This window comes from Phoenix dactylifera, chromosome 8, assembly GCF_051530095.1.
Source record: "Phoenix dactylifera cultivar Ajwa chromosome 8, Ajwa_hap1_PhDact_Kaust_v1.1, whole genome shotgun sequence".
Classification (NCBI taxonomy): domain Eukaryota; kingdom Viridiplantae; phylum Streptophyta; class Magnoliopsida; order Arecales; family Arecaceae; genus Phoenix; species Phoenix dactylifera.
The window spans coordinates 1,602,926-1,623,808 of NC_143197.1; the positions used below are offsets into that span (position 1 = coordinate 1,602,926).

At 41.1% G+C, this 20,883-nt stretch overlaps 2 protein-coding genes across 2 annotated transcripts; one reads left to right on the forward strand and one right to left on the reverse strand.

The window, feature by feature from the left end:
• Positions 1-7,028: 7,028 nt before the first annotated feature.
• LOC103710888 (short-chain dehydrogenase TIC 32 B, chloroplastic) lies at positions 7,029-17,333 on the forward strand. Its single transcript, XM_008796813.6, has 8 exons — positions 7,029-9,125; positions 13,036-13,267; positions 13,463-13,542; positions 13,951-14,104; positions 14,291-14,369; positions 14,943-15,027; positions 15,125-15,171; positions 16,925-17,333. Exons 1-8 carry the CDS (start codon positions 9,008-9,010, stop codon positions 17,090-17,092), a joined length of 963 nt encoding a protein of 320 aa, XP_008795035.1. The 5' UTR covers positions 7,029-9,007; the 3' UTR covers positions 17,093-17,333.
• A 147-nt stretch (positions 17,334-17,480) lies between these two features.
• Positions 17,481-18,207, reverse strand: LOC103711350 (uncharacterized). The gene has a single exon (XM_008797464.4). It carries the CDS (start codon positions 18,058-18,060, stop codon positions 17,680-17,682), a length of 381 nt encoding a protein of 126 aa, XP_008795686.1. The 5' UTR covers positions 18,061-18,207; the 3' UTR covers positions 17,481-17,679.
• Positions 18,208-20,883: the final 2,676 nt, after the last annotated feature.

The following is a 20,883-nucleotide window of genomic DNA, read 5'->3' on the forward strand; positions in this document are numbered from 1 at the left end:
TCCATTAGATATCCTATCTCTATTTAAATATCGTAGGACACATCATATGACATTCTATAGTGTAGGCCCTATGCGTTTTTTGTTCCTATCAGTCAGACAAGGTGGGCGTCAATTCAAGGAAGGTTGAAGCGAGTCCGAGGCCAAACCCGTTCTATAGACCTTCATTTAAGAAGAGGAAGCAGTTGAACGTAATTTCATCCCACAACGGTCAGTTTCAGATTAGCATGAATGCTGAATGCAAGGCTAGTTTGAGGGAAACCAGGAATGGCTGAATATTCCCGCACAAGAAAACTTGGCCGAAGATAGGATACATAATTTGGACATTTTGATAATAAAAATATGAAAGATGATGGGACAAAATATTGGACATCTCGCGTTTGAGCTTGATCGATCTTTTTATCATCAGATATAAATCAAAGTGAATGACTTCGGATCCAACCAAAAAATTGGCAAATTTGGAGAACAATCGGCACGCATCAATAAGGGCTGACAATCCCAGCAACCAACAGTTATGACAGACCATGATCATAGCATCCCTATGCGCCACATCAGACTGCACCGCATTCTGTTCACACGGACTGACCCCGTGCCACGGCCATACCACCAGCCACTGCCTCGAGTTATTGTACGTCATGTCGATCCAGATAACAACAAGGCTGGCTCTACTATATAACACAAACGACTCGGGGGATCTGGGGGAGACAATGCTACCCTTCTCATGGAGCTCTCACTTTGCTAAAATCTCTTTCTTTCATACTGTTGCCTCATTGTTCTGACTGAGGCATCGGAGGGTCTCCCGCCGAAAATCCTCCAACAAGTGGACCTCTTGCAAGCCACCCAGCGGAAGAGTCCAACGCCTAATGCCTCAACCAGCCTGCTCAGCTTATCTCTAACCGACCTCAAGACCGTCCAAGCTACGCTCCTATCTCAGATATGGCGGCAACAGAGGAGTTAATTGCTGTTGTAAAAAATACAGACATTTATGGGTTCAATGCGAAAATTATTATGGATTAAATTATAAAAAATTGGGAAAGATTGAAAAGCATCGAATTTAAAATTCCTATGATGAACTAGATAGGAAATGATTTCTAAAAGAACCATAGGGAGCCATGAGAAAACAAGGAACAGATATTATTTATTTGATTAGTTGTCCGTCAATATAAATCGACTAATTGATACAGTGCTGTATCAATCAGTTCCCTCATGCTAGATAGTACCATGCATCAAGTATGACATCCAAGTTTCAATTTCATTAGCGATTAAGATCTAGCTACTAACTAACTATGCGACAGATGTCATACATCTAATTTAATAAGCAACATGCTAAATAATCGATTAATGTTTAACACCATGACACCGGTTTTTAAGATTAGGCCAACAAGAGAACTGCTTAAATTTTGTCTATCAACGACACTGGTTAGAAATGCTCGATATTATACTTATTAGATTCTGAACATTCTCATTATACCAAGCTTTATGATTCAAAGTCTAGATATACGGGTAATCATGGCCAACATCGTTAAAACTGAAGAGAGAGTCATGGATGCATGGAAAACTTTGCTGTAATAAAATCAAGGGCTAAGCCTGCACCCTTCATGGATCATCTAGGCAGCCTCTGGACCTCTCCAAGGCTTGAAGAAGGAACGAAACAAGATCACAAATGTCCGATTAGTTAAAATTTCCAAACCACTTCCAAGATATCCCATATATCCAACCCCCATCCTAAATCACCTCAATCAGAGCTTAGACAAGGAGGTTATGATCATTTAATTGAATACCTGTCATGCTAAATGACAAAGTTCAACTTAACTACAAAAATGTCATTTCCCAACCTTGTCGAATTAACAATTATGTTTCTAGATTTTTTATCAACCTTTCTCAATTTCCTCTTATAAAAACACTTAATAATTGGTTCACATGTCCTGCAAGACCTAAAAAAATAATTTCTATTATTATCTTTTTATAGGAAGTTTTTATCCGAATGGAAATAGAATTTCTATGGGTCTTAGGAACCAATCCCTATAAATATCCCCATGTATCTAGTTTGGTAATTAAAAATTAATAAAATTGCTCTCTTATTGAGTGTATTCTGGTGAAGGATTTTGTGCGATCTCGGTAATTCTAGCTAATAGTGACATAGCTAGTTAATGGAGTTCTTAATCGTAGAGTGTCTCCTTAGCGACAATGAGGCTCTCTTGGTAGTGTGGTAATTAGAAGCTGCTATTATCTCTCTTTCTAGTTTCTTTTTCAACATTTAGATTTGTAGCTTTTAATTCAAATAATAATAATAAATTCTTTCAAAATTCTAGATGTAAATTTACTTCTATTGTATAGCATGCTTCAATGTTTTGGTAGGTTAACTCTGGAGTTTACATTGGGCTCCACAATCTCCATCAACCAATTGAATGCATGATAGGTAAGTAGAGTAGCCAGTAACCATAATTAATGTCGACCAGCTTTCACCAATACGGGTTTGTTTCTTGCACTCCCTTGGATTGCACTTCCAGCTTCCGGGGTTGGCGGGGGGAATCTGCAAGGTCTGATATTGCCTTGTGCCTGCAAATCCCATGAAACTTTGGTTCCCTTTTATATGTTATACAAAGTCTATAAAAGATTTTTTTAAAAAATAAAAAATAAATCTGATTCTCTCCTTCTGTTATTACTATCTTGTGTTTTCACCATTTTCTGGGCCCTATAGTTTTGAAATTTGAAACATTGCACTGCTTCTTTAGCCAAAGATGGGGAATAATTACTCGCAAGTAGCTGCGAGTCATTAATTATATGTGTTTTGAAGCGTGCCGGCTTTCCCAGGCCAATTGTGTAGTCCCTTAGCGTACGTAATGTGAATAGACCTTCCACCAAATATGTTAGATGACCTCCCACTCCGCAAATGCTCTTCAAAGAAGTAATATGTTGTGTTAGGTGCAAAGGTATTGATGGGGGAAAGTGGACCACCCCACAAGATGCAATTAAAGCACCTGAGTTCGACGAACAGGCGCAATCCCAATAAGGATGGCCTCGCCAAGCAGGGCATCAATAAACACGACCTCGGCAGGCACGATCTCGATAGGTACGACCTCAATAAGCACGACCTCAACAAGCATTACCTCGGCACGCATGGTCTCGGATGAGCAAAGTCCGATTGACCTCAAGCCGACTCCGACTTCACCAACAATCAGGCCGGTCCACCTAAGGAAAGGACTGTCAAATCCTCCATACTCGAGGTCAAATCCCGCAATCTCCGCCTCAATGGCTATCAATATTTGAATTCACGCAATCTCAACCGATCGCCAGCTAGTCCGAAATCTCGGGCCGTTTAAGGTAACTCATTTAAACCAAGATTCACGCAATCACACCCGATTGCATGTAACCGCTACACCCCCTCCTATAAGAAGGAGGGGGAAGCTCTAGGGGGAGGATTTTCTTCCCTAGCCAGAAAATACCTCTCCGTTATCTCCATTATCTCCAAAGCCTCTCTCTGACTTAACTATCGGAGGGCCTTCGCCGGAATCCCTGGCCAAAGACTTCTTGCAAGTCCGCCGGAGAACAGCCGTCCGCCACCGCGCCGGTAGCAAAAGCGCCTCCTCCTCGGCTCGCGGTTGCCCCCGTGTCTATTTTCTAGCAACAGATATAACACCTAAAGGAGAGAAGTAATAATCAACCTGGTGATAACCTACTACTTCGAGTTGTCTAGGAAATCAGACAAAGTGATGCTGAACAAAATCCTCGTAGGGAGGGTGACATGAATATTCTCAAAAATGAAAAAAGATGACGTACAGTCTTAGATGTGTAACATGAGAGTGTCATTATGGTAAAAAAAATTGCACACAAACCCTCCTAAATATTGAAATTTATGTTAATTCACTTTTAAAATTGATATGTGTATGCATACCCTCATCAAACACTTATTTTGTATGTATATATATATTTTTTTGCTGCATATGTATCCATGCCATCTAATGCCATTGAGAAGTCAACAGTTTAAAATTGAAATAATAAAAATACCCTTAACGGATAAACATGCAATATATATATATATAAGGGTATATATGTAAATAACAATTTTGGGGGATATGCATATGATTTCTTATATTGAAGAGAGTATACACGCAAAAAAATTCTTAGATTGTTTTGTATAAATACTCTTCTAAATATTGAAATTTACATCAATGTCTTCCAAAGTGATATTAACGTGCATGCCCTCATAAAATACTATTTTTGTATGAATACTTTTGACATAACGATTTAGCTAACATGATTAGCCAAAATTAATATTTTTCTTAAGCAATATTTTTACAAAAAGCATTGAAGAGCAGGCACTACACAAATCCGAGTATTAAAACAGATTGAAATAAAAAAAAATTAAATTTTTTGTACGTAAATCTTTTTAAATATGAATTTGCATAAATATCCTCGCAAAGAGTAATTTTCTGTAAAGGATAGTTCAGTCATTTTTAATTTTAAACCGCTAATTTTTTGATGACATTAGATAGTGTAGACACGTATGTAAAAAAAAAAAAAGAAGAAAAAAAAGGTATACATACAAAATAAGTATTTTATAAGGATATACACGTAAATATCAATTTTGGAAGAGTATTTATGTAAATTTTAATTTTTAGGATGATATGTGCCTAAAAAATTTTTAGAAAGAATATGCACCAAAACAGAGATTTGATTGTACGGAAAATGAGAACAAACAAGTATATAGAGAGAGGTTTCATGAGGAGATGGAAAAATAAAATAAAAGAACTTATGCGTGGATATTCGCTTTCACGTGTGCGAGAACTGCACTTCACCTCTCCTTGCAGTTTTAAGCCTCAGTCTGAGCGCAGATCCTTGGTTTTAGTAGTTATAACTGTCTTTATATCCCTAAGCTCATCTGGCAACTACTTGCCTTGTTTAGTCTTTTCGTTGCACTGTCTTTGTCGATTGTCATTACTATGAAACAGTAGGCAACAAATCTTCTTTAAAAAAACAGCAAGCAAAAAAAAAAAGAAAAAGAGATCAATGAGGTGATAAGAGTTGTCAACCTACAGCACCAACTTAACCTACTGATACGGCTAAGATTCATTATCTCTAAAATTTTGTCTTACAACTTAACCCACCGATCAAACGTGTCCTATAAAATCAATGACCGATCAAATCTCCAAATAATCAATACAATAACAGCGCAATTGGTTGCTGTTTGGGGTGATCTCTGCATATTCGAAAAGAAATATTGTAACCGACCATATCGGTGGATAATGAAAGCATCCGATCTTGGTGTATCTGAAAAGAAATTTCTTAACCGCCCCGATTAGCAGATAAGAAAAGGGCATAATTGCACGTCTGTGAATCATGTAATCCTAACAACGCAGATAAGCTCCCTTTCTTTTATAAATACCAGGTATGGAACCCCCTAGGTATAAAAAAATTTGGATGCCACTCTCTCATTCTTCCATTTCTCTTTCGTCTCTTCTATCATCTCTCGAAACTCCACCTAACTTAAGCATTAGAGAATCCCTAGGCGGACATATTCCAGTGACCCCCTAATTGTTCTATTTGATTGCAGATCCCTAGGCCCTACTCCTCTAGCCCAACCGAGTAAAGCAGCATTACTCGTCAGCTCGTCCACCTGTCAAGTTGGATTTTGGGCAGTAACATAAACCTTGTAGGTACCACAAAAAGGGATATTCTTAATTCAACGACAACATATCATGCATAATGCTATCACGACCAACTTTTATGCCACCTAATCCTTGTCGAGTTCCTCATTTGTGGTCTCAAATCTAAAATGCTGAGCATGAGATATTTCTTCGCAATAGAAGAAGCTATGGCGTGATGGTCACCACATTACTCTTGCTATTGTCACTTTGTTCCTTCGCAATAGAAGTAGCTATGGCATGAGTGTTGTTGCCGCTGGCTCTGGGATGCTGATGCAGATCGCTTTCGTGGATCTATGAGGCGACAGGAGAAGGTCGGAAAGCTTGCCGGATTGGCTCTAATCAAGCTCTCTGATGCTTAAGTCGGAGAGGATTTTTGGTGGAAAGGAAGGAGAAGGAATTAAAAGGATAGTTGCAATAACACCGGTATTAGTTATGCTCTAAGGGGATTGAGGATTGATTGATTGATTACCTTTTACGTAGGGTCTCGAGCTTATATATAGCTAGGATCCCAAATTACTAATGAATTATATCCCAACAAACTCAGGTACTGTAACAACCTGCTGCATGGCACAACAACTTAGGGATGTGCTGCAACCACGTGGCATGTGATGGAATTACCAAAACCTCATACATATTTGGGTAAAAGGGTTGAGATGTCCGTATCACGAGAATATTTTGCTTAATTTGGGTTGATCACCAAGCTATTGAGTTGAGCTAAAAGACTTCAGCTCTAAAGGTTGGCCACTTCTAATCAGCTCGTCCCATCTTCTAAGTTGGCCAGAGGGCTCCGATCAAAATGCCTTTGAAAGTCCTTGGATGTGCCTAGCTTCCACATAGATTATGAGATGGGCAAATTTGGTCATGCCATTTCACCATAGCCATTTATTATCACATCCTCCAGAGATAGTGGTAATTACCCTAGCTAGCAGTCGATTCTCATCTTGCCTTTCAAGGGTTCGCTTGCCCAGACCGGCCTTCCTCCAATCCATGTATCAGTCGAGGCGCCCTTGTCGAATGAGGGTCTCGATATTCTCTTTTAGCTATATGCGCTCCTCTGTATCGTTCCCATGATCTTGTGGAATCGACATACTTGCGCATGTCCCTCTTCTTAATAGAAATCCTCATCTTCTAGGGATAGTGCAAGTAACCTCGGTCTTGGATCTCCATCAAGATTTGGATCCTAGAAGCGTTAAGAGGAGTATACTCCTCTAACCTCCAAAGCAGACTCCAAGGTAGCATGGTACTTCGCTCTTCTCAACTGTGCTTGCTCCCCAATTCGTTCTTCTCTTTGTGGTCCTTGTGCCTTTTGCCATCTTTTTCCGCTGCTTTCTTTTGGGAAGCGATGGTCTCCTCGATGTTAATGTATTTGTCTGCTCAGGTCGAGAGCTTGGCTAAGTCCTTTAAGGACCTCTTCTCCAGCAAAAAAATGAAGTGCAAGCTCCTCAACCCATTTATCACTATGGCTATCATGATGGAGTGATTCAGCTCGCGCATCTCCAATGCCTCGACATTGAATTGGTTGACGTAGTTTTGAAAGAACTCATCTTTTCTCTATTTGATATGGAATAGGTAGGTCAATGCTTTCCTCCATCTCCTATTACTGATGAAGTGGTTAAAGGATTAGCAATCAAGCTAGTTGAAGAAGCAAATTGAGCTTAGTCGGAGGCTCAAGCACCAAAGTCAAGCTACTTTTCTGAGCATGGCCGGAAAAGCCTGCCACATCATGGCTTCCAAGGCATCGGATCTATCGTGCCACCGTAGGACTCATATTGAGGTATTTTGAGCTTCCTTGGCAGGGGCTCCTCTATAATCTTTTTGGTGAAGGGAGGCTCATTTATCATCTCAAAATCATCTCTTATGCCTTGCAAGACCTTGATCTGGTTGCTCATCTTTTTAATCTCAAAATCATCTCATTGGTTCCGGTCGAGTCCTCCGATAATTAAGTTCGAGAGGATTCTTGGTGGAAAGTAAGGAAGAACAAGGAATCAAGAGGATAGTTGCAATAATGCCGGTATTAGGGATGCTCTAGAGGGATTGAAAATTGATTGATTAATTATCTTTTAAGGAGGATCTTCAGACCTATTTATAGCAAAGATCCTGAATCTTCAGTGAATCATATCCCAACAAACTCAGGGTCATTTTATAAAAAATTGCCGATATGGCATAACAACCCAAGGACATGCCGCAATTGCCTGGCTTGTGACAAAATTATCAAGGTCTCATGTATTTGGGCGAAGGGGTTGAGTTGATCCTATCATAAGAAGGTCTTGTTCAGGTCGGGTTGATCGTTGAGCTACTAAGCCAAGCTAAGAGGCTTCAGCTCTGAAGGTCGGTGGCTTCTGATTTGCTCGTCCCATCTTCTAGATCAACCAAAGGGCTCCGACTAGGATGCCTTAGAGAATCATCGAATGTGCTTAAGCCACTACATAGATCATGAGCTCGACCAACCTGATCGTCCCACATCACCATAGTCATTCATAGCCACATCATGTGCATATTTAACGATCGTATAAAAGTTAAGTTCATGAGCAAACGAGCAATCTTCTTACACACTACATCAATGTAGGTTCGGTAGCATTGTGGACACCCACCATCAGTATCTTAAATTGGGATCTTCCAGAAAATCCTGTGAAGAAGGAATCAAGGAAGATAGCAAATATGATTGATAGGTTGGTGATGGCAAAAGCCTTTTTTTTTTTTTTGATTGGAAGGGTGACGAAAGGGCCATCCAAATTTTTATTTCAAAAAGATATATCCAGAGGACGATAGGTATTTACACGTGTAGGGAGGGATATATTGGGTTATCGCACTCCTAACTTGAGGCCCACCTGCCGACCATGGTGGGCTTTAAACAATGGGATCGCGTGGCACCGGCTCATGCATCGGGGGATGGTCCCCAATCTCGACGCCCGTCGTGTCCAAGAGGCAGATCCCGCGAAGCAATCCTCCAGTCCTTTTTTACAGACGGACGTAGTTCAACGAACCCTAACCAAATCTATCGAGTAATAACTAATAAAAAAAGTCTTGGGAAAAATTTATCGACCCGTAACCCGTTTCGTAGCCTTCCTGCGCGTTGCCGGGGCCCGCCCTTCTCCCACCCCGATCCATCGAGCTCCAACCGCTGCGCATTAATTCTTCCCCCCACCCCCGCGACCTCTCCGTTTTTAACCAAACAGCCACCAGTCTCCCAACCATAAATAACTTCCCCAGGTCTTCTCCTGCGCTCCACTTCTGTCGCTCGCCTCCCTCCTTCTCCTTTCGTTCTTTATCTTAAAAACGAGCGCCAGGGTACTTGGAAGTGGGCTTTCTCTCACTCGCTTCCTCGGTGGGTGGTGTTCTTGTGGGAATTGTGAGAGAAAGAGATGGGCATCTTCTCGCTGGTGACGGGGTGGCCCGGGCTGAGTGGGTTTGGATCCGCTTCCACCGCAGAGCAGGTCGCCGACGGCATCGACGCCAGCAATCTCACTGCCATCGTCACTGGTCTCTTCCTTCTTCCCTCTCTTTCTTTCTTGCTCTCTTTCTCTTCTGAATTCTTGATACTTGTCGGAAATTTTTTTTGGTAGGTTTTCGGTTGAGTCGTTGGGCTCTTTTAGTTTTTTTTTCTTGGGGTTTTATACCCTTAAGATCAATACGGCAGTTCTTGGTATGGGTTCTTTCTGGATTTGGTCATCGCTAGATCTTGTTTCTTGGTCATATATGAACGGAGAAATTCATGTACTTCATGGGCTTTTCTTATTACCACTGGCTCTGTATTCCTTTCCGCAAGCCAGTCGTCGCTTTAATTAAGAAAACAAAAGGAAAGTACAAATAGAGAGAGCAGAAGCAGATATATGGGGGGGTAACGTTTTTGTTTTGGTACTGGGAAGCTCATGAGGTTCGCCAATTCTCCATGCTTATGCATCGCTGTCGTCTCGGGATAGTTCATGTCATTTGCTGTCTTTTCTTGTTGTAGAACTTTTCTACTGCTTTGGGTGACTCCACTTTTTTAACCAAGTCCCTGGTGGGCTCCTACTTGGGGTCCGTTTTGTGTTTGCTTTTTATCGTTTAGTTTCATTTACTTTTTATAACTATGTGGTAGGTAGGAAGAATTTAGAATTATATATACTTCCTGAATTTACGGGCTTGCTGCTTCTAAGGCTGCAAATGGGTCGGGTCGAACCAAGAGCCGGCCCGGCCCGACCCGCATAGACCCGACCCGAATTTTAGGACCCCGTGTCCGGGTCGGATCCTAAAATTGGATCCAAATCATTTTCTGGGTCGAATCTGAGTTCACCGAACGGACCCGACCCGACCCAAATGGATCCGAAGAAAGAAAGAAAGAGGGGGAAAAAGCAAAATAGAATTTTTTTTTTCTTTTTTTTATGTAGGTCGTGGCACTATTGATCCGTGAGGATCCTCTCTCGGTCGATTACACTGTTGATACTTCTGGTGTCTCGGGCCTTTTTTTCTTTTTTTCCTTCTGTTTTTCGGTTTCTGTTTTTTTTTAACTTTTGCAGGGAGGAAGTGAGGGAACACCGAACTGAATATGGGTCATGTGCCAGTTTTCTGCAATGGAATTGGATTTTGGAAGAAGGTCTGGGATTTTTTTTGTCCTCGTGAGAGGGGAGCCGGGAGACACCAAGTTCCGTCCAATCAGCCGTATGGACAAAAAATAGTGTGATATGAAATTTGGCTTGTAGACCGACTTAGTTAGGGGTCATATGTTCTGACTGGAGGTCAATTGCAAGTCTTTCGAGTCATGGGTCGCCTAGCACCTCATAATTATGATATGACCAAATTAGATTTGCCCAGATCCTTTCCCAAAAGCACCAAAATTGGACCCAATTTGGATCCGAACCCGATCCAACTCAGATCCGGACCCAACTCGGACCCGACCCGACCCGATCTTCAACCGGATCGGGTCTGGGTCCAAAATTAGGACCGAACAAAAAGCCGGATCGATCCGACCCATTTGCACCCTTCTTTCTGTGGACTTGAAGCCATATGATTCATAGCTTTAACTCTATGGTTTTACTCTTACCAACCATCATGACCATTGGTTCTTGTCGCTGGTTTCCAACAAAAAGGTTTTAGGATTTATGATGCATTAAAGAACTGCTGATTGCTGGAATATTGGTTGGCTTAATGAGCCTCTGGCAGAAAATGGGTTTCGCCACTTGTTTAGTTACTTTTGTTGCTTGCTTAGCAAATGATCATTAAATTACAGCAATATTTGTAGGCTGCATTTGACATCGTTGTGGCTTTTTTTTAAAAAAAAATTGAAAATAGAATTTTTTATTTTTATTTTTTTCAAATTGCCGACGACAAAAAATATTCTCTTTTTTTTCTTCAACGAGGGCCAGCGATGTGGCTGGCGACAAGAGAGAGGGAGGGGGGATGGGGTTGGTGACATGGTCAAAGATAAGAGAGAGCTCAACATCGGACCGAGAGGTAGTCGAGAGAGCGATATAGGAAAAGAACGTGGGGATGGGGCCCGCAATGCAATTAAGGACGAGGGATAGCTCTACATCGGGCGAAGAGATGACCGTCGAGATCTAGGGAGCTGATACGGTTGCATAGGGACGACAGGACCAAGGGTGAGATTGGGCGAAAAAAGAGGGGTTGAGAGAAGTGTGAAAACCCACTTTTTTTTTTAAAAAAAAATAAAGTAAAATTTGTCGCTTTTACTTTTTTCAGAAATAATAGAAGTTGTTAAAAAAATAAAAACAAAAATAGGATAACCAAATATATTTTCTGCATTGAATTTTGTGTTTATGCTAAAACAAAAAAAAGGAAAAAAATAGTACCAAACAAGCCCGTAGTTTCTGAGTAACTCACCTAGTAGTTGTAAATATAATAGGCATATAATGTTAGCTAGCAGTTGCGTGGATTACAATAATGTCATCATGAAATGTCTTCTTAGGAATTATTATTGTTATTGTTTTGTCTTTTCTTTCATGCAGCATTTCATTGCTACTTTTGGTATCTTCACCTTTTCAACTAACTATGATTTGGGATTTTACCTTAAGAGTCTGTTTGGCTGGGGTAATCTGGCATGTTTATAAATTCCATGTCCGATTACTATGTTTGGTATAAAAAATGAATGAGAGACATGGTAAAATAAATGGTGGGTCCTATTTCTATTTTTTGGGGAGAGAAGTTAAAACAAATACCTATCAGAGGGTAGTGTTTATTTTCGCACGTTGAATTACCGAGTGGAGGTAATCAAAAATTATTATTTCTTGATGAAAATGCCCTTACTTATATTATATCAATATTATATTAATTATATTATATAATTAGTACTAATTATATTAACATAATATATATTAATATTATATTCATATATTGGCTAGTAATATTTATAAATAATGTATTAATATACTTATTAATAAATATAATTATTGATAAATAACTAAAAATGTTTATTAATTATCAATAAGTCTAACATAAGATTTATTGATAATTAATATATTTATTTATATACCAAAACATACTAAAATTTATTTATAATAAGTGCTATATTTTCTAATATATGTATAATTAATTTAAAATATTTATTAATTCATGTAAATATATTCCAATATTTGAAATAGATAATATTGATATCATTTATGTAAGTGGATCACTAATGGCTAAAAAATGGACTGAGAAAAACTTTATTACTTGAATTGTTTATTCAAGGGTATTCTTGAAAGTTTGGCAATATTTTCATATAACATTATCTTCAACCAAGCATATTAATCTTTTTTTGATGCCATTTTTCAGAATAATTTTTCTACCAACCAAATGTGGTAAAATTTATTTTTTCATGCAATCATTTTTTTAAATAAATGATTCCTAGAAATCGTAAGATTACCCCATAATATGACATACCCCAACCATGAGTTTTAGAATGTTTTGACGTGTTTGCTTTTGATCTTCAAGTTTCTTCGCACTTTATCTTCTTAGTTTGCTTGTATCTTTAACTGATGATGATTTTGACAACTCAATTTGTTACTTGCGCTTCTTGGCCAACCAAATAATTGCTTTTTGGGTTGATGTGAATAATTATCAGATATTGGTGTAACTTTCTAGTTTCTAAATAACTTCTTGAACTATATCATATAAGCTCATATTATGGTAAATGGTCAGATGAATGATAATAAATTTATCATAAACGTGATAATTGTTTTGAAGGCAGCCAGAAACACTTCTTTGTTCTTTACACCACTAGACTTTAATTTGGTGCCAACTATCTTGTGCTTATCTAGGGAAATATACTTTTCAGATGATGGTTTAAGCAAATAAGTCTTGAAGTAGCTTATTTTAATGCCTACTAATACTTATATAATATGCCTTAAAGTGAGATCATAGATTTTCGTTTAGTGTGTGTATTGAGATTATATATGTGTATCTGTATGTGACCCAGGAGGAGCAAGTGGGATTGGTGCGGAGACTGCAAGAGTCTTGGCACTTTGTGGAGCCCATGTCGTCATTGGTGCAAGGAACATGGAGGCTGCAAATGATACAAAGCAACTCATCCTCGACAGCAATCCAGCAGCTAGGGTTGATGCTTTGAAGCTTGATCTTAGCTCATTAAAGTCTGTACGAGCATTTGCAGATAAATTCATATCGATGGATCTTCCCCTAAACATCCTAATGTAAAGTCTGCTGTCCTTATCTTATGAAGGGTGTTTCCTTCCTTTGAACTCGATCATTATTTTTTCATTCAACCATGTTTTTACATAATTATTGGAGGAGAGAGTTTGTTGTCTCTGAGCATTGATGATTCATGGCTCTTTTTTTTAAGATCTACATTGAACTAAAATTTGACAGTCTGTTATTCTATATTTCAGAAACAATGCTGGTGTTATGTTCTGTCCGTACCAACTTTCAGATGATGGAATAGAGATGCATTTTGCCACCAATCATCTTGGTAATCATACATTAGCCAAATCTGGTTCTATGATATCTGCTTTTACTAAAACTTACTTAAGTTTTAGGCATGATGCCCCATGCCATACTGAACCAAATAGTATGGGATGTACCATACTAGTTCGATACCGGTACATAGTACAGAGGGCGTACCGATACTCGATACGCCTAATTGGTCATGTGTCAGGCATACCGACATAGCGACAAGGTGGCACCAATACGGGGCCCAGTATTGAGACGACGTACCTTGGTTTTGGGAGTAATCATCTGCTCTATTTTTTTCAAAAAAATTTTCTTTGCAATTTTGTGGAGATTGTAATTTTCTTGCATCATCTAATGGGTAACCTTCTACAGTTGTATTACCTCGAATGGTTAATGTTTGTTGGATCGGTCAATTTCTTTCCGTCAGGTCACTTTTTGTTGACAAACCTTCTTCTTGAGAAAATGAAGAGCACAGAAAGGAAGACAGGGATCGAAGGTCGCATTGTAAATCTGTCGTCTATTGCACACCTTCATTCATATGATGAAGGAATACGGTTTGATAAACTCAATGACAAGGATGGGTATGTCAGCACTTAAATCTGTTAGTTGTGGTCTGTACATCTCTAGATTATATGTATTTAGCAGTAAGTGAGGCATCAAATTGATCTCTTAGACAATTTTATTGCAGTAGCTGTATATTTGATGGAGAAAACAATAGTTTTTAAGTTTATCCACTTAAGTTTTCTGCTTATCCCCTATGTTATCAGATATTCTGATAAAAGAGCATATGGTCAATCGAAACTGGCAAATATATTGCACGCCAACGAGCTATCAAGACGTTTGCAGGTACTAATGCTTCTTATTCCAATAATATCTACTCGGCTTTCTCTACATTTCAATCAGTTTTTGCAGCACATTCTCTGTTTTGTGATCCATTGTATTCATATTATATAAAAAAATACACAACAAAGGGATGATGATTATTGCAGTAAACTACCATGCCATCAAGACATGAGATTCTGTTGTGCACTACAGAAGCAAAGTTCCATAATCCATATCTAATTTCTTCTCTTATGTATGGTTTTTGATATCTAGAATTTGGTTCTTTGTGTGATTTTAATACAAGAGAAATGATCATTTGGACATACTAATCTTCAATGGACCTGACTCCAGTTCAAATGAGTCGATACAGCTTAGGCATGTTGTACATTTTAGGGTTCTCTGTTTGACTAATATTGTCCATGTCAAGCAAAAATCTAGGTATTATCTCCCCATGATTCTATCATACATGTGCATTATATTGGCTGCATATATGGAATGCATATTGTCCTTTTGATCTGTATCCCAGGTGTCCATTAATATATATTTTGTTAGACTTCCATGAAGATGTTAGACAAATCTCCACATTTTGCATAACAGGAAGAAGGTGCAAATATTACTGTAAATTCTGTCCATCCGGGATTGATCGTGACAGCTCTGTGGAGACATTCTTTTCTTCTGATGAGTATGTTGATTAGTTTATCATACTTCATAAAGCAAGAACTTGTTTAAGCATGAATAACCTTTGTTTGTTTTGCTGGATGCTGGTTGTTATCTTGCAGGGGTTCTAAGATTATTCACTTACCTATTTTGGAAGAATGTACCACAGGTATGCAATCAATTGTACACTAGGCTAATACATGAGAAAGTGTTCTTTTCCATGACATCAATTAATAAAATTGTAGATGAAATTCAAATTTGATCCGCATCATCCATAAGTTTTTTTTTTGTTTTTTTGACTGGCTATTTCAAATATTATTCGAAGTGGAAGTCGAATTTGTCCGGTGCTAGGTGTTTCATCTTTAGCAGTTCATCTCTTATTGAGTACACTGCAGCTGCTGAACATGCAATCCATAAATATCTGGAAATACAATACTGAGTTACTTTTAGGAGCAGGTTTCGAAAAAGATTCTTGTTTAGCATTCAGCACAGTAAATATCATAGTCATGTATCTATAGTAAAGATATCATGTTACTTCTGGTGTATGCATACCTCTTACCAAATTTTGGTTTTATGAATTTCATTTTGTTGATGAAATAGATTCTATATGCTGGAAATTTATCATTAAATTAAATATATCATGAAAAGTGTTCATTTTATAATAAACTTTGTCAGACGAAGCTATATTTTGTGGTAAGAATGTTTAAGATATTTTGAATGATTATATGATGCACAGGTCCGCATGAATGTAAGATGAGCATAACAGAGTTAATATATAGAGGTGGATGTGTTAGTTATGAGGGACAGCAAAGAAGATCAGAAGTGGAACTAGTAGATAGATTGGAGAGTAGATCATTAAGATAGTTTGGTTAATTGCATTATAGGCCTGAGAATGCCCCATTGGGAACTGAGTAACTGAGTACAAGTTAATAGGAACACGGCAAAACTAAAAGTGAGCAATGAGGATGATCTGGAGGCATTTCTCTTTATGGTGAACTTTGTTTAGTCCAGATAAGAGCGAAAGCAACATAGGCCCCACATATCTAACCCCAAGTGGATTGGATGAGGAGTTCTAATGTTTGTTTATTTCATTACCAACATCTAATGTGTGACTTCCTCTACTGACTTCTCCTGCATGTATTAGAAATCTGACAGGGGGGCCTGTTTGATACTGATTTTATTTTTTCGTTTACCTGCATATTATATCATGGAGATTTATGTTGGAGATAGCATTTGCACATAACTTCTGCCATTCCTTGCTTTTATTTTCACATGAAAAAGCAATAATATTGGCTGATAAAGAGCTCTTAAGGTTTTACAAACAATCTAGCAAACAAAATGGTTTCATGACCCACCCATTCAGTCTAGTTCAAAATTTCTTCTTGGATTTTTGAAAACAAAAGCAATACCAAATGGACCCTAAATTATTTGCATCTAAGTATGTAATACAATTAATTTTCATTTGATTGAAGCATTGTTCTATATCATTATGAGCCTTGAGTAGTTGCAATAAGATGTTGGCAAAGGTTGACATATCTCTGCATGAGCTTTCCTCGCATTGTATGGATCAAAGGCATAGGTGGCCTCGCATTACCTTCTTAGGTATGTTTTTGTTGGAAGGGAAGGAAGAGAACCCTCGCATACCTTCTTATCCCATCCATTTGTTCGAATTATAAACAGTGCAAAAATAAATACGAGATAGCAGATAGTTTACAGTCATAGAGACGGCAGCATCTAAACGATCTAGACCGCCGTGATCAAACCTGAAATGTACAATTTGAAACATTATTGAATTTTTTATGTCAGTTGCCTCCCTCAAGTAGAAGATTTTCGGGTTACAATTTATTCTTTGAAATATTGTGATTTGAATAAGAAGGTGAATGGCAGCACTATATATAGTCTTGAATGATGCATGTTTGCAGGGAGCAGCTACTACATGCTACGTTGCATTGCATCCGAGCGTCAAGGGTGTGACAGGGAAGTACTTCCTTGACTGCAATGAGGAGAAGCCCGGGGTAATGGCCGGAGATGAAGCCTTGGGCAAGAAGCTCTGGGACTTCAGCGAGAAGCTGGTTAAGTCAGCTCAGTAATATCTAGGTAAGATCAGACTAGGAGCTACCGATAGAATTATAGCACCCTCTTGCTGATATGGTGTCGGACTATCTGTATTGTCAGAAGAATATCTAGCTTCACACGAATTTGTTTCCTGAATCTGCACCCAGTTGTAATCCACATGCTACCACTGATTCCCTGGAACCAGTATTGGTAATACTTTGAAATGACCGGAACTCCAGTGATGTGAGAAATAAATCAATCTCTTTTAGAAGTAAATGATTGGGATTTAAATTTATGTTAATGAATGCTGTGGGTTCTCCTGTCACGGGGATTCATCGTTAAAAGCCTTTTCTACTAGGTATGCTGCTTGCTAAAAGAGTCGTGGAACGACATTGACAGATATAAAGTCTTATGAATCAACGTAAAATTGAGTTCTCGTTTCTTATCTACTGAACGAACCAGCAAACCAAATTCCTCCGTAGGCGGACCTTTTGATGTTCCCCTACAGTGCTTTTGATGTTCCTCTCTGTAGGGTCGCCTGCCAGCGCTTCCCTCCCAAAAGAGGTTTTTCCTGGTTCAAGAAGAAACCGTTCTCGAACGCTTCATTGGATTGTTGGTTAGGCTAGCTGAGCGGCGCCTCGTCTTCGGCCTCCCACAGCCCGACGGCTCGGGTGAAGCAGACGGAGCTGGCGACGACTAAGGCGGCGAAGAGCGGAGGGATTAAGAAATCGGCCTTGGAGCGGCCGAAGAGGTGGACGGGCACGCACACCACCTCCCCTGGTGGCCCTTCCACCGGGAGCCTCACGGCGCCACCGACGCCAATGCAACCCCGTGCGAAGGACGACGACGGAGACACGGCCCACACGAACGCCACCTCCGGAGAGAAAGCCGCCACCGCCACCGTCGCGGTGATGAGGGCCGTCCACGCGGCCATGTAGATGAACATCGGACTGCGACGGACGAGCATCTCCCAGAGATTCATAGCGAGGGAGGGCAGGGCCATGGGCTTGTGAATGGAAGCTGGAGTTCAATGGCGATAAGGAGGCACAACAAAGAGAGAGAGAGAGAGAGAGAGGATATATATACACACACACACGTACAGGAGGACGAACCATTGACCATAGAAAAGCTTCTGAAAGAGTAGGTGACCGGAGGCACTCGAGAGAAGTGCGTCCGAACGACTCCTCGTGTTCGTTGGTTCAGTTGTGCCATGCGACGCTCCCACCTTGACCTCAAGTCAAATCATAAATTTATATTTAAAATACTAAAACAAAGAAAAAGGATATGCGGGACACCGGCCAGGTCTGCCGTATAAATTATAAGACTCGGTGATCCCACTTTAGAAGATCATCCAGCATCGGATCAATTTAGAGCCTGAACAGTGCTGAAAGCTAGCTACCTGCAAATTGCTAATAGTAAGCCGAAAACTATAAAGGGGTGGTCAGCTAGTTATCTATCAGCTATATTATTTTTCTTTTTTCTTTTTTCTCCGAGAAAGATTAGGTGTGGCGAATAGATAAGCAATTCAGGTTTGTTAAATTTCCAGAACCACCACTAGTAAACATTTTTCACATTTACACCATGATAATTCTTAAGGTTCACGCGTTCGCTAGTAATATTGCACATAAATTTCTACATTTTGAAATCAAAAAAATATTGACTAATGCACTCAAATTATTGGAGATCCAGGTGAATTTCATAGACTAAAAACACAGGATGAATTAATTCGTTACCCTCCAGCCAAACTTTACCGAGCTCACCTGGTGTCGCAAGCATTGGGTTCACCCTCAAGATTTTAAGGCTAATCGGCATGATCCACCTGCCAATTTTATCCGTGCGACTGAAGCGTCGCAGCTACCAACATGAGTAACTAAATGGAACAGGTTTTGCATTCGAGAAAGTAGGCGACTCGTTCATGACTAAATGGAACGCTTATATCATTTTTATTTTTATTTTTTTGCTAAACGTATATATCATTACCCAGGAAAAATATCCGAAGCCCAGAGAGCAGCTACACAGAAGCCTGCAAAAGATGCCGCTTTAAAGCCTGATATACTCTAGTCGGATTACCATGACCCCACGAGGTGTCACAACCCAATCACATTGACACAAAATTCATTGATCAACCTAATGTGCTGATGAAAGGAGAATAACAAGGCACATGTAGCAGACTCCTACAAAAACAATGCCCCATCCTACAAACATAGCTTTCAGCAATAACAGACCAAGAATAGTATTGATGTGGGGTCGGAACCCCGACACCAGCCCGCACACCGGACGAGCAGGGAAAGCATCCGCGTCCTCCCCGAGGTATTGTCCGCTCTGGGATTGCCGCTTCGGGTCTGCGGGAGGTCGCCCAGGGAGGTCGCCCAGGGCCGGAGCCCAATGACAGTCCCAATGACAGTCCCGAGCCCTGCCGGCGCGGGGGTCCGCGGAGGTACTACCCCTACCCTCACGGTTTTGTCCTACAAAAGGGCCCTCGGTGAGAAGAGGTGTTTGCACCTCCCTGTCATTGGGACTGTCATTGGGCTCCGGCCCTGGGCGACCTCCCGCAGACCCGAAGCGGCAATCCCAGAGCGGACAATACCTCGGGGAGGACGCGGATGCTTTCCCTGCTCGTCCGGTGTGCGGGCTGGTGTCGGGGTTCCGACCCCACATCAGATGGCGCTAGAGGAAGGGCCCCGGCCACGCACAGACCTTCCCGCTCGGGGGGCTGTGTTGTGGGATGGGGTTCCCAGTTTAGTCCCACATCGGATAATCAGCGGAAAGGTCTGTGCCTTAAATGGGGGGTGCAAACACCTCTTCTCACCGAAGGCCCACGGGCTGGAGGTAAGAGGGCCCCCCTACGGGGGGACAAAACCGTGAGGGACACCTGTCCAGCTGCCACGCGCCTGCAGGTGGGTCCGCCACCGTGCGAGCCAAAGCGCCCACGGTTCCCAAAGCGGACAATACCATATCGCTCTGAGCTGAGCTGCTCCAGCACTCTCTCATGACCGATGACCCTTTTGTAGGACAAAACCGTGAGGGTAGGGATAGTACCTCCGCGGACCCCCGCGCCGGCAGGGCTCGGGACTGTCATTGGGACTGTCATTGGGCTCCGGCCCTGGGCGACCTCCCGCAGACCCGAAGCGGCAATCCCAGAGTGGACAATACCTCGGGGAGGACGCGGATGCTTTCCCTGCTCGTCCGGTGTGCGGGCTGGTGTCGGGGTTCCGACCCCACATCAGATGGCGCTAGAGGAAGGGACCCGGCCACGCACAGACCTTCCCGCTCGGGGGGCTGTGTTGTGGGATGGGGTTCCCAGTTTAGTCCCACATCGGATAATCAGCGGAAAGGTCTGTGCCTTAAATGGGGGGTGCAAACACCTCTTCTCACCGAGGGCCCTTTTGTAGGACAAAACCGTGAGGGTAGGGGTAGTACCTCCGCGGACCCCCGCGCCGGCAGGGCTCGGGACTGTCATTGGGACTGTCATTGGGCTCCGGCCCTGGGCGACCTCCCGCAGACCCGAAGCGGCAATCCCAGAGCGGACAATACCTCGGGGAGGACGCGGATGCTTTCCCTGCTCGTCCGGTGTGCGGGCTGGTGTCGGGGTTCCGACCCCACATCAAGTATCATGTGCAAGCACACTAAATCACCACCAACAATGCATCGGACAATAAACCCCTGGTTGAACAACCATTTGATTACACTACTTCAAGCGCCAAGGCTCCCGAAGAATATCACTTCTCATTACCTCTCTTCCTGCTTCACCATCTGATTGATCGCGATAAATTATTGCCAAAATCTTCACTTGATCATCCCTCCCTAGTCCTTACAGACCAAATCT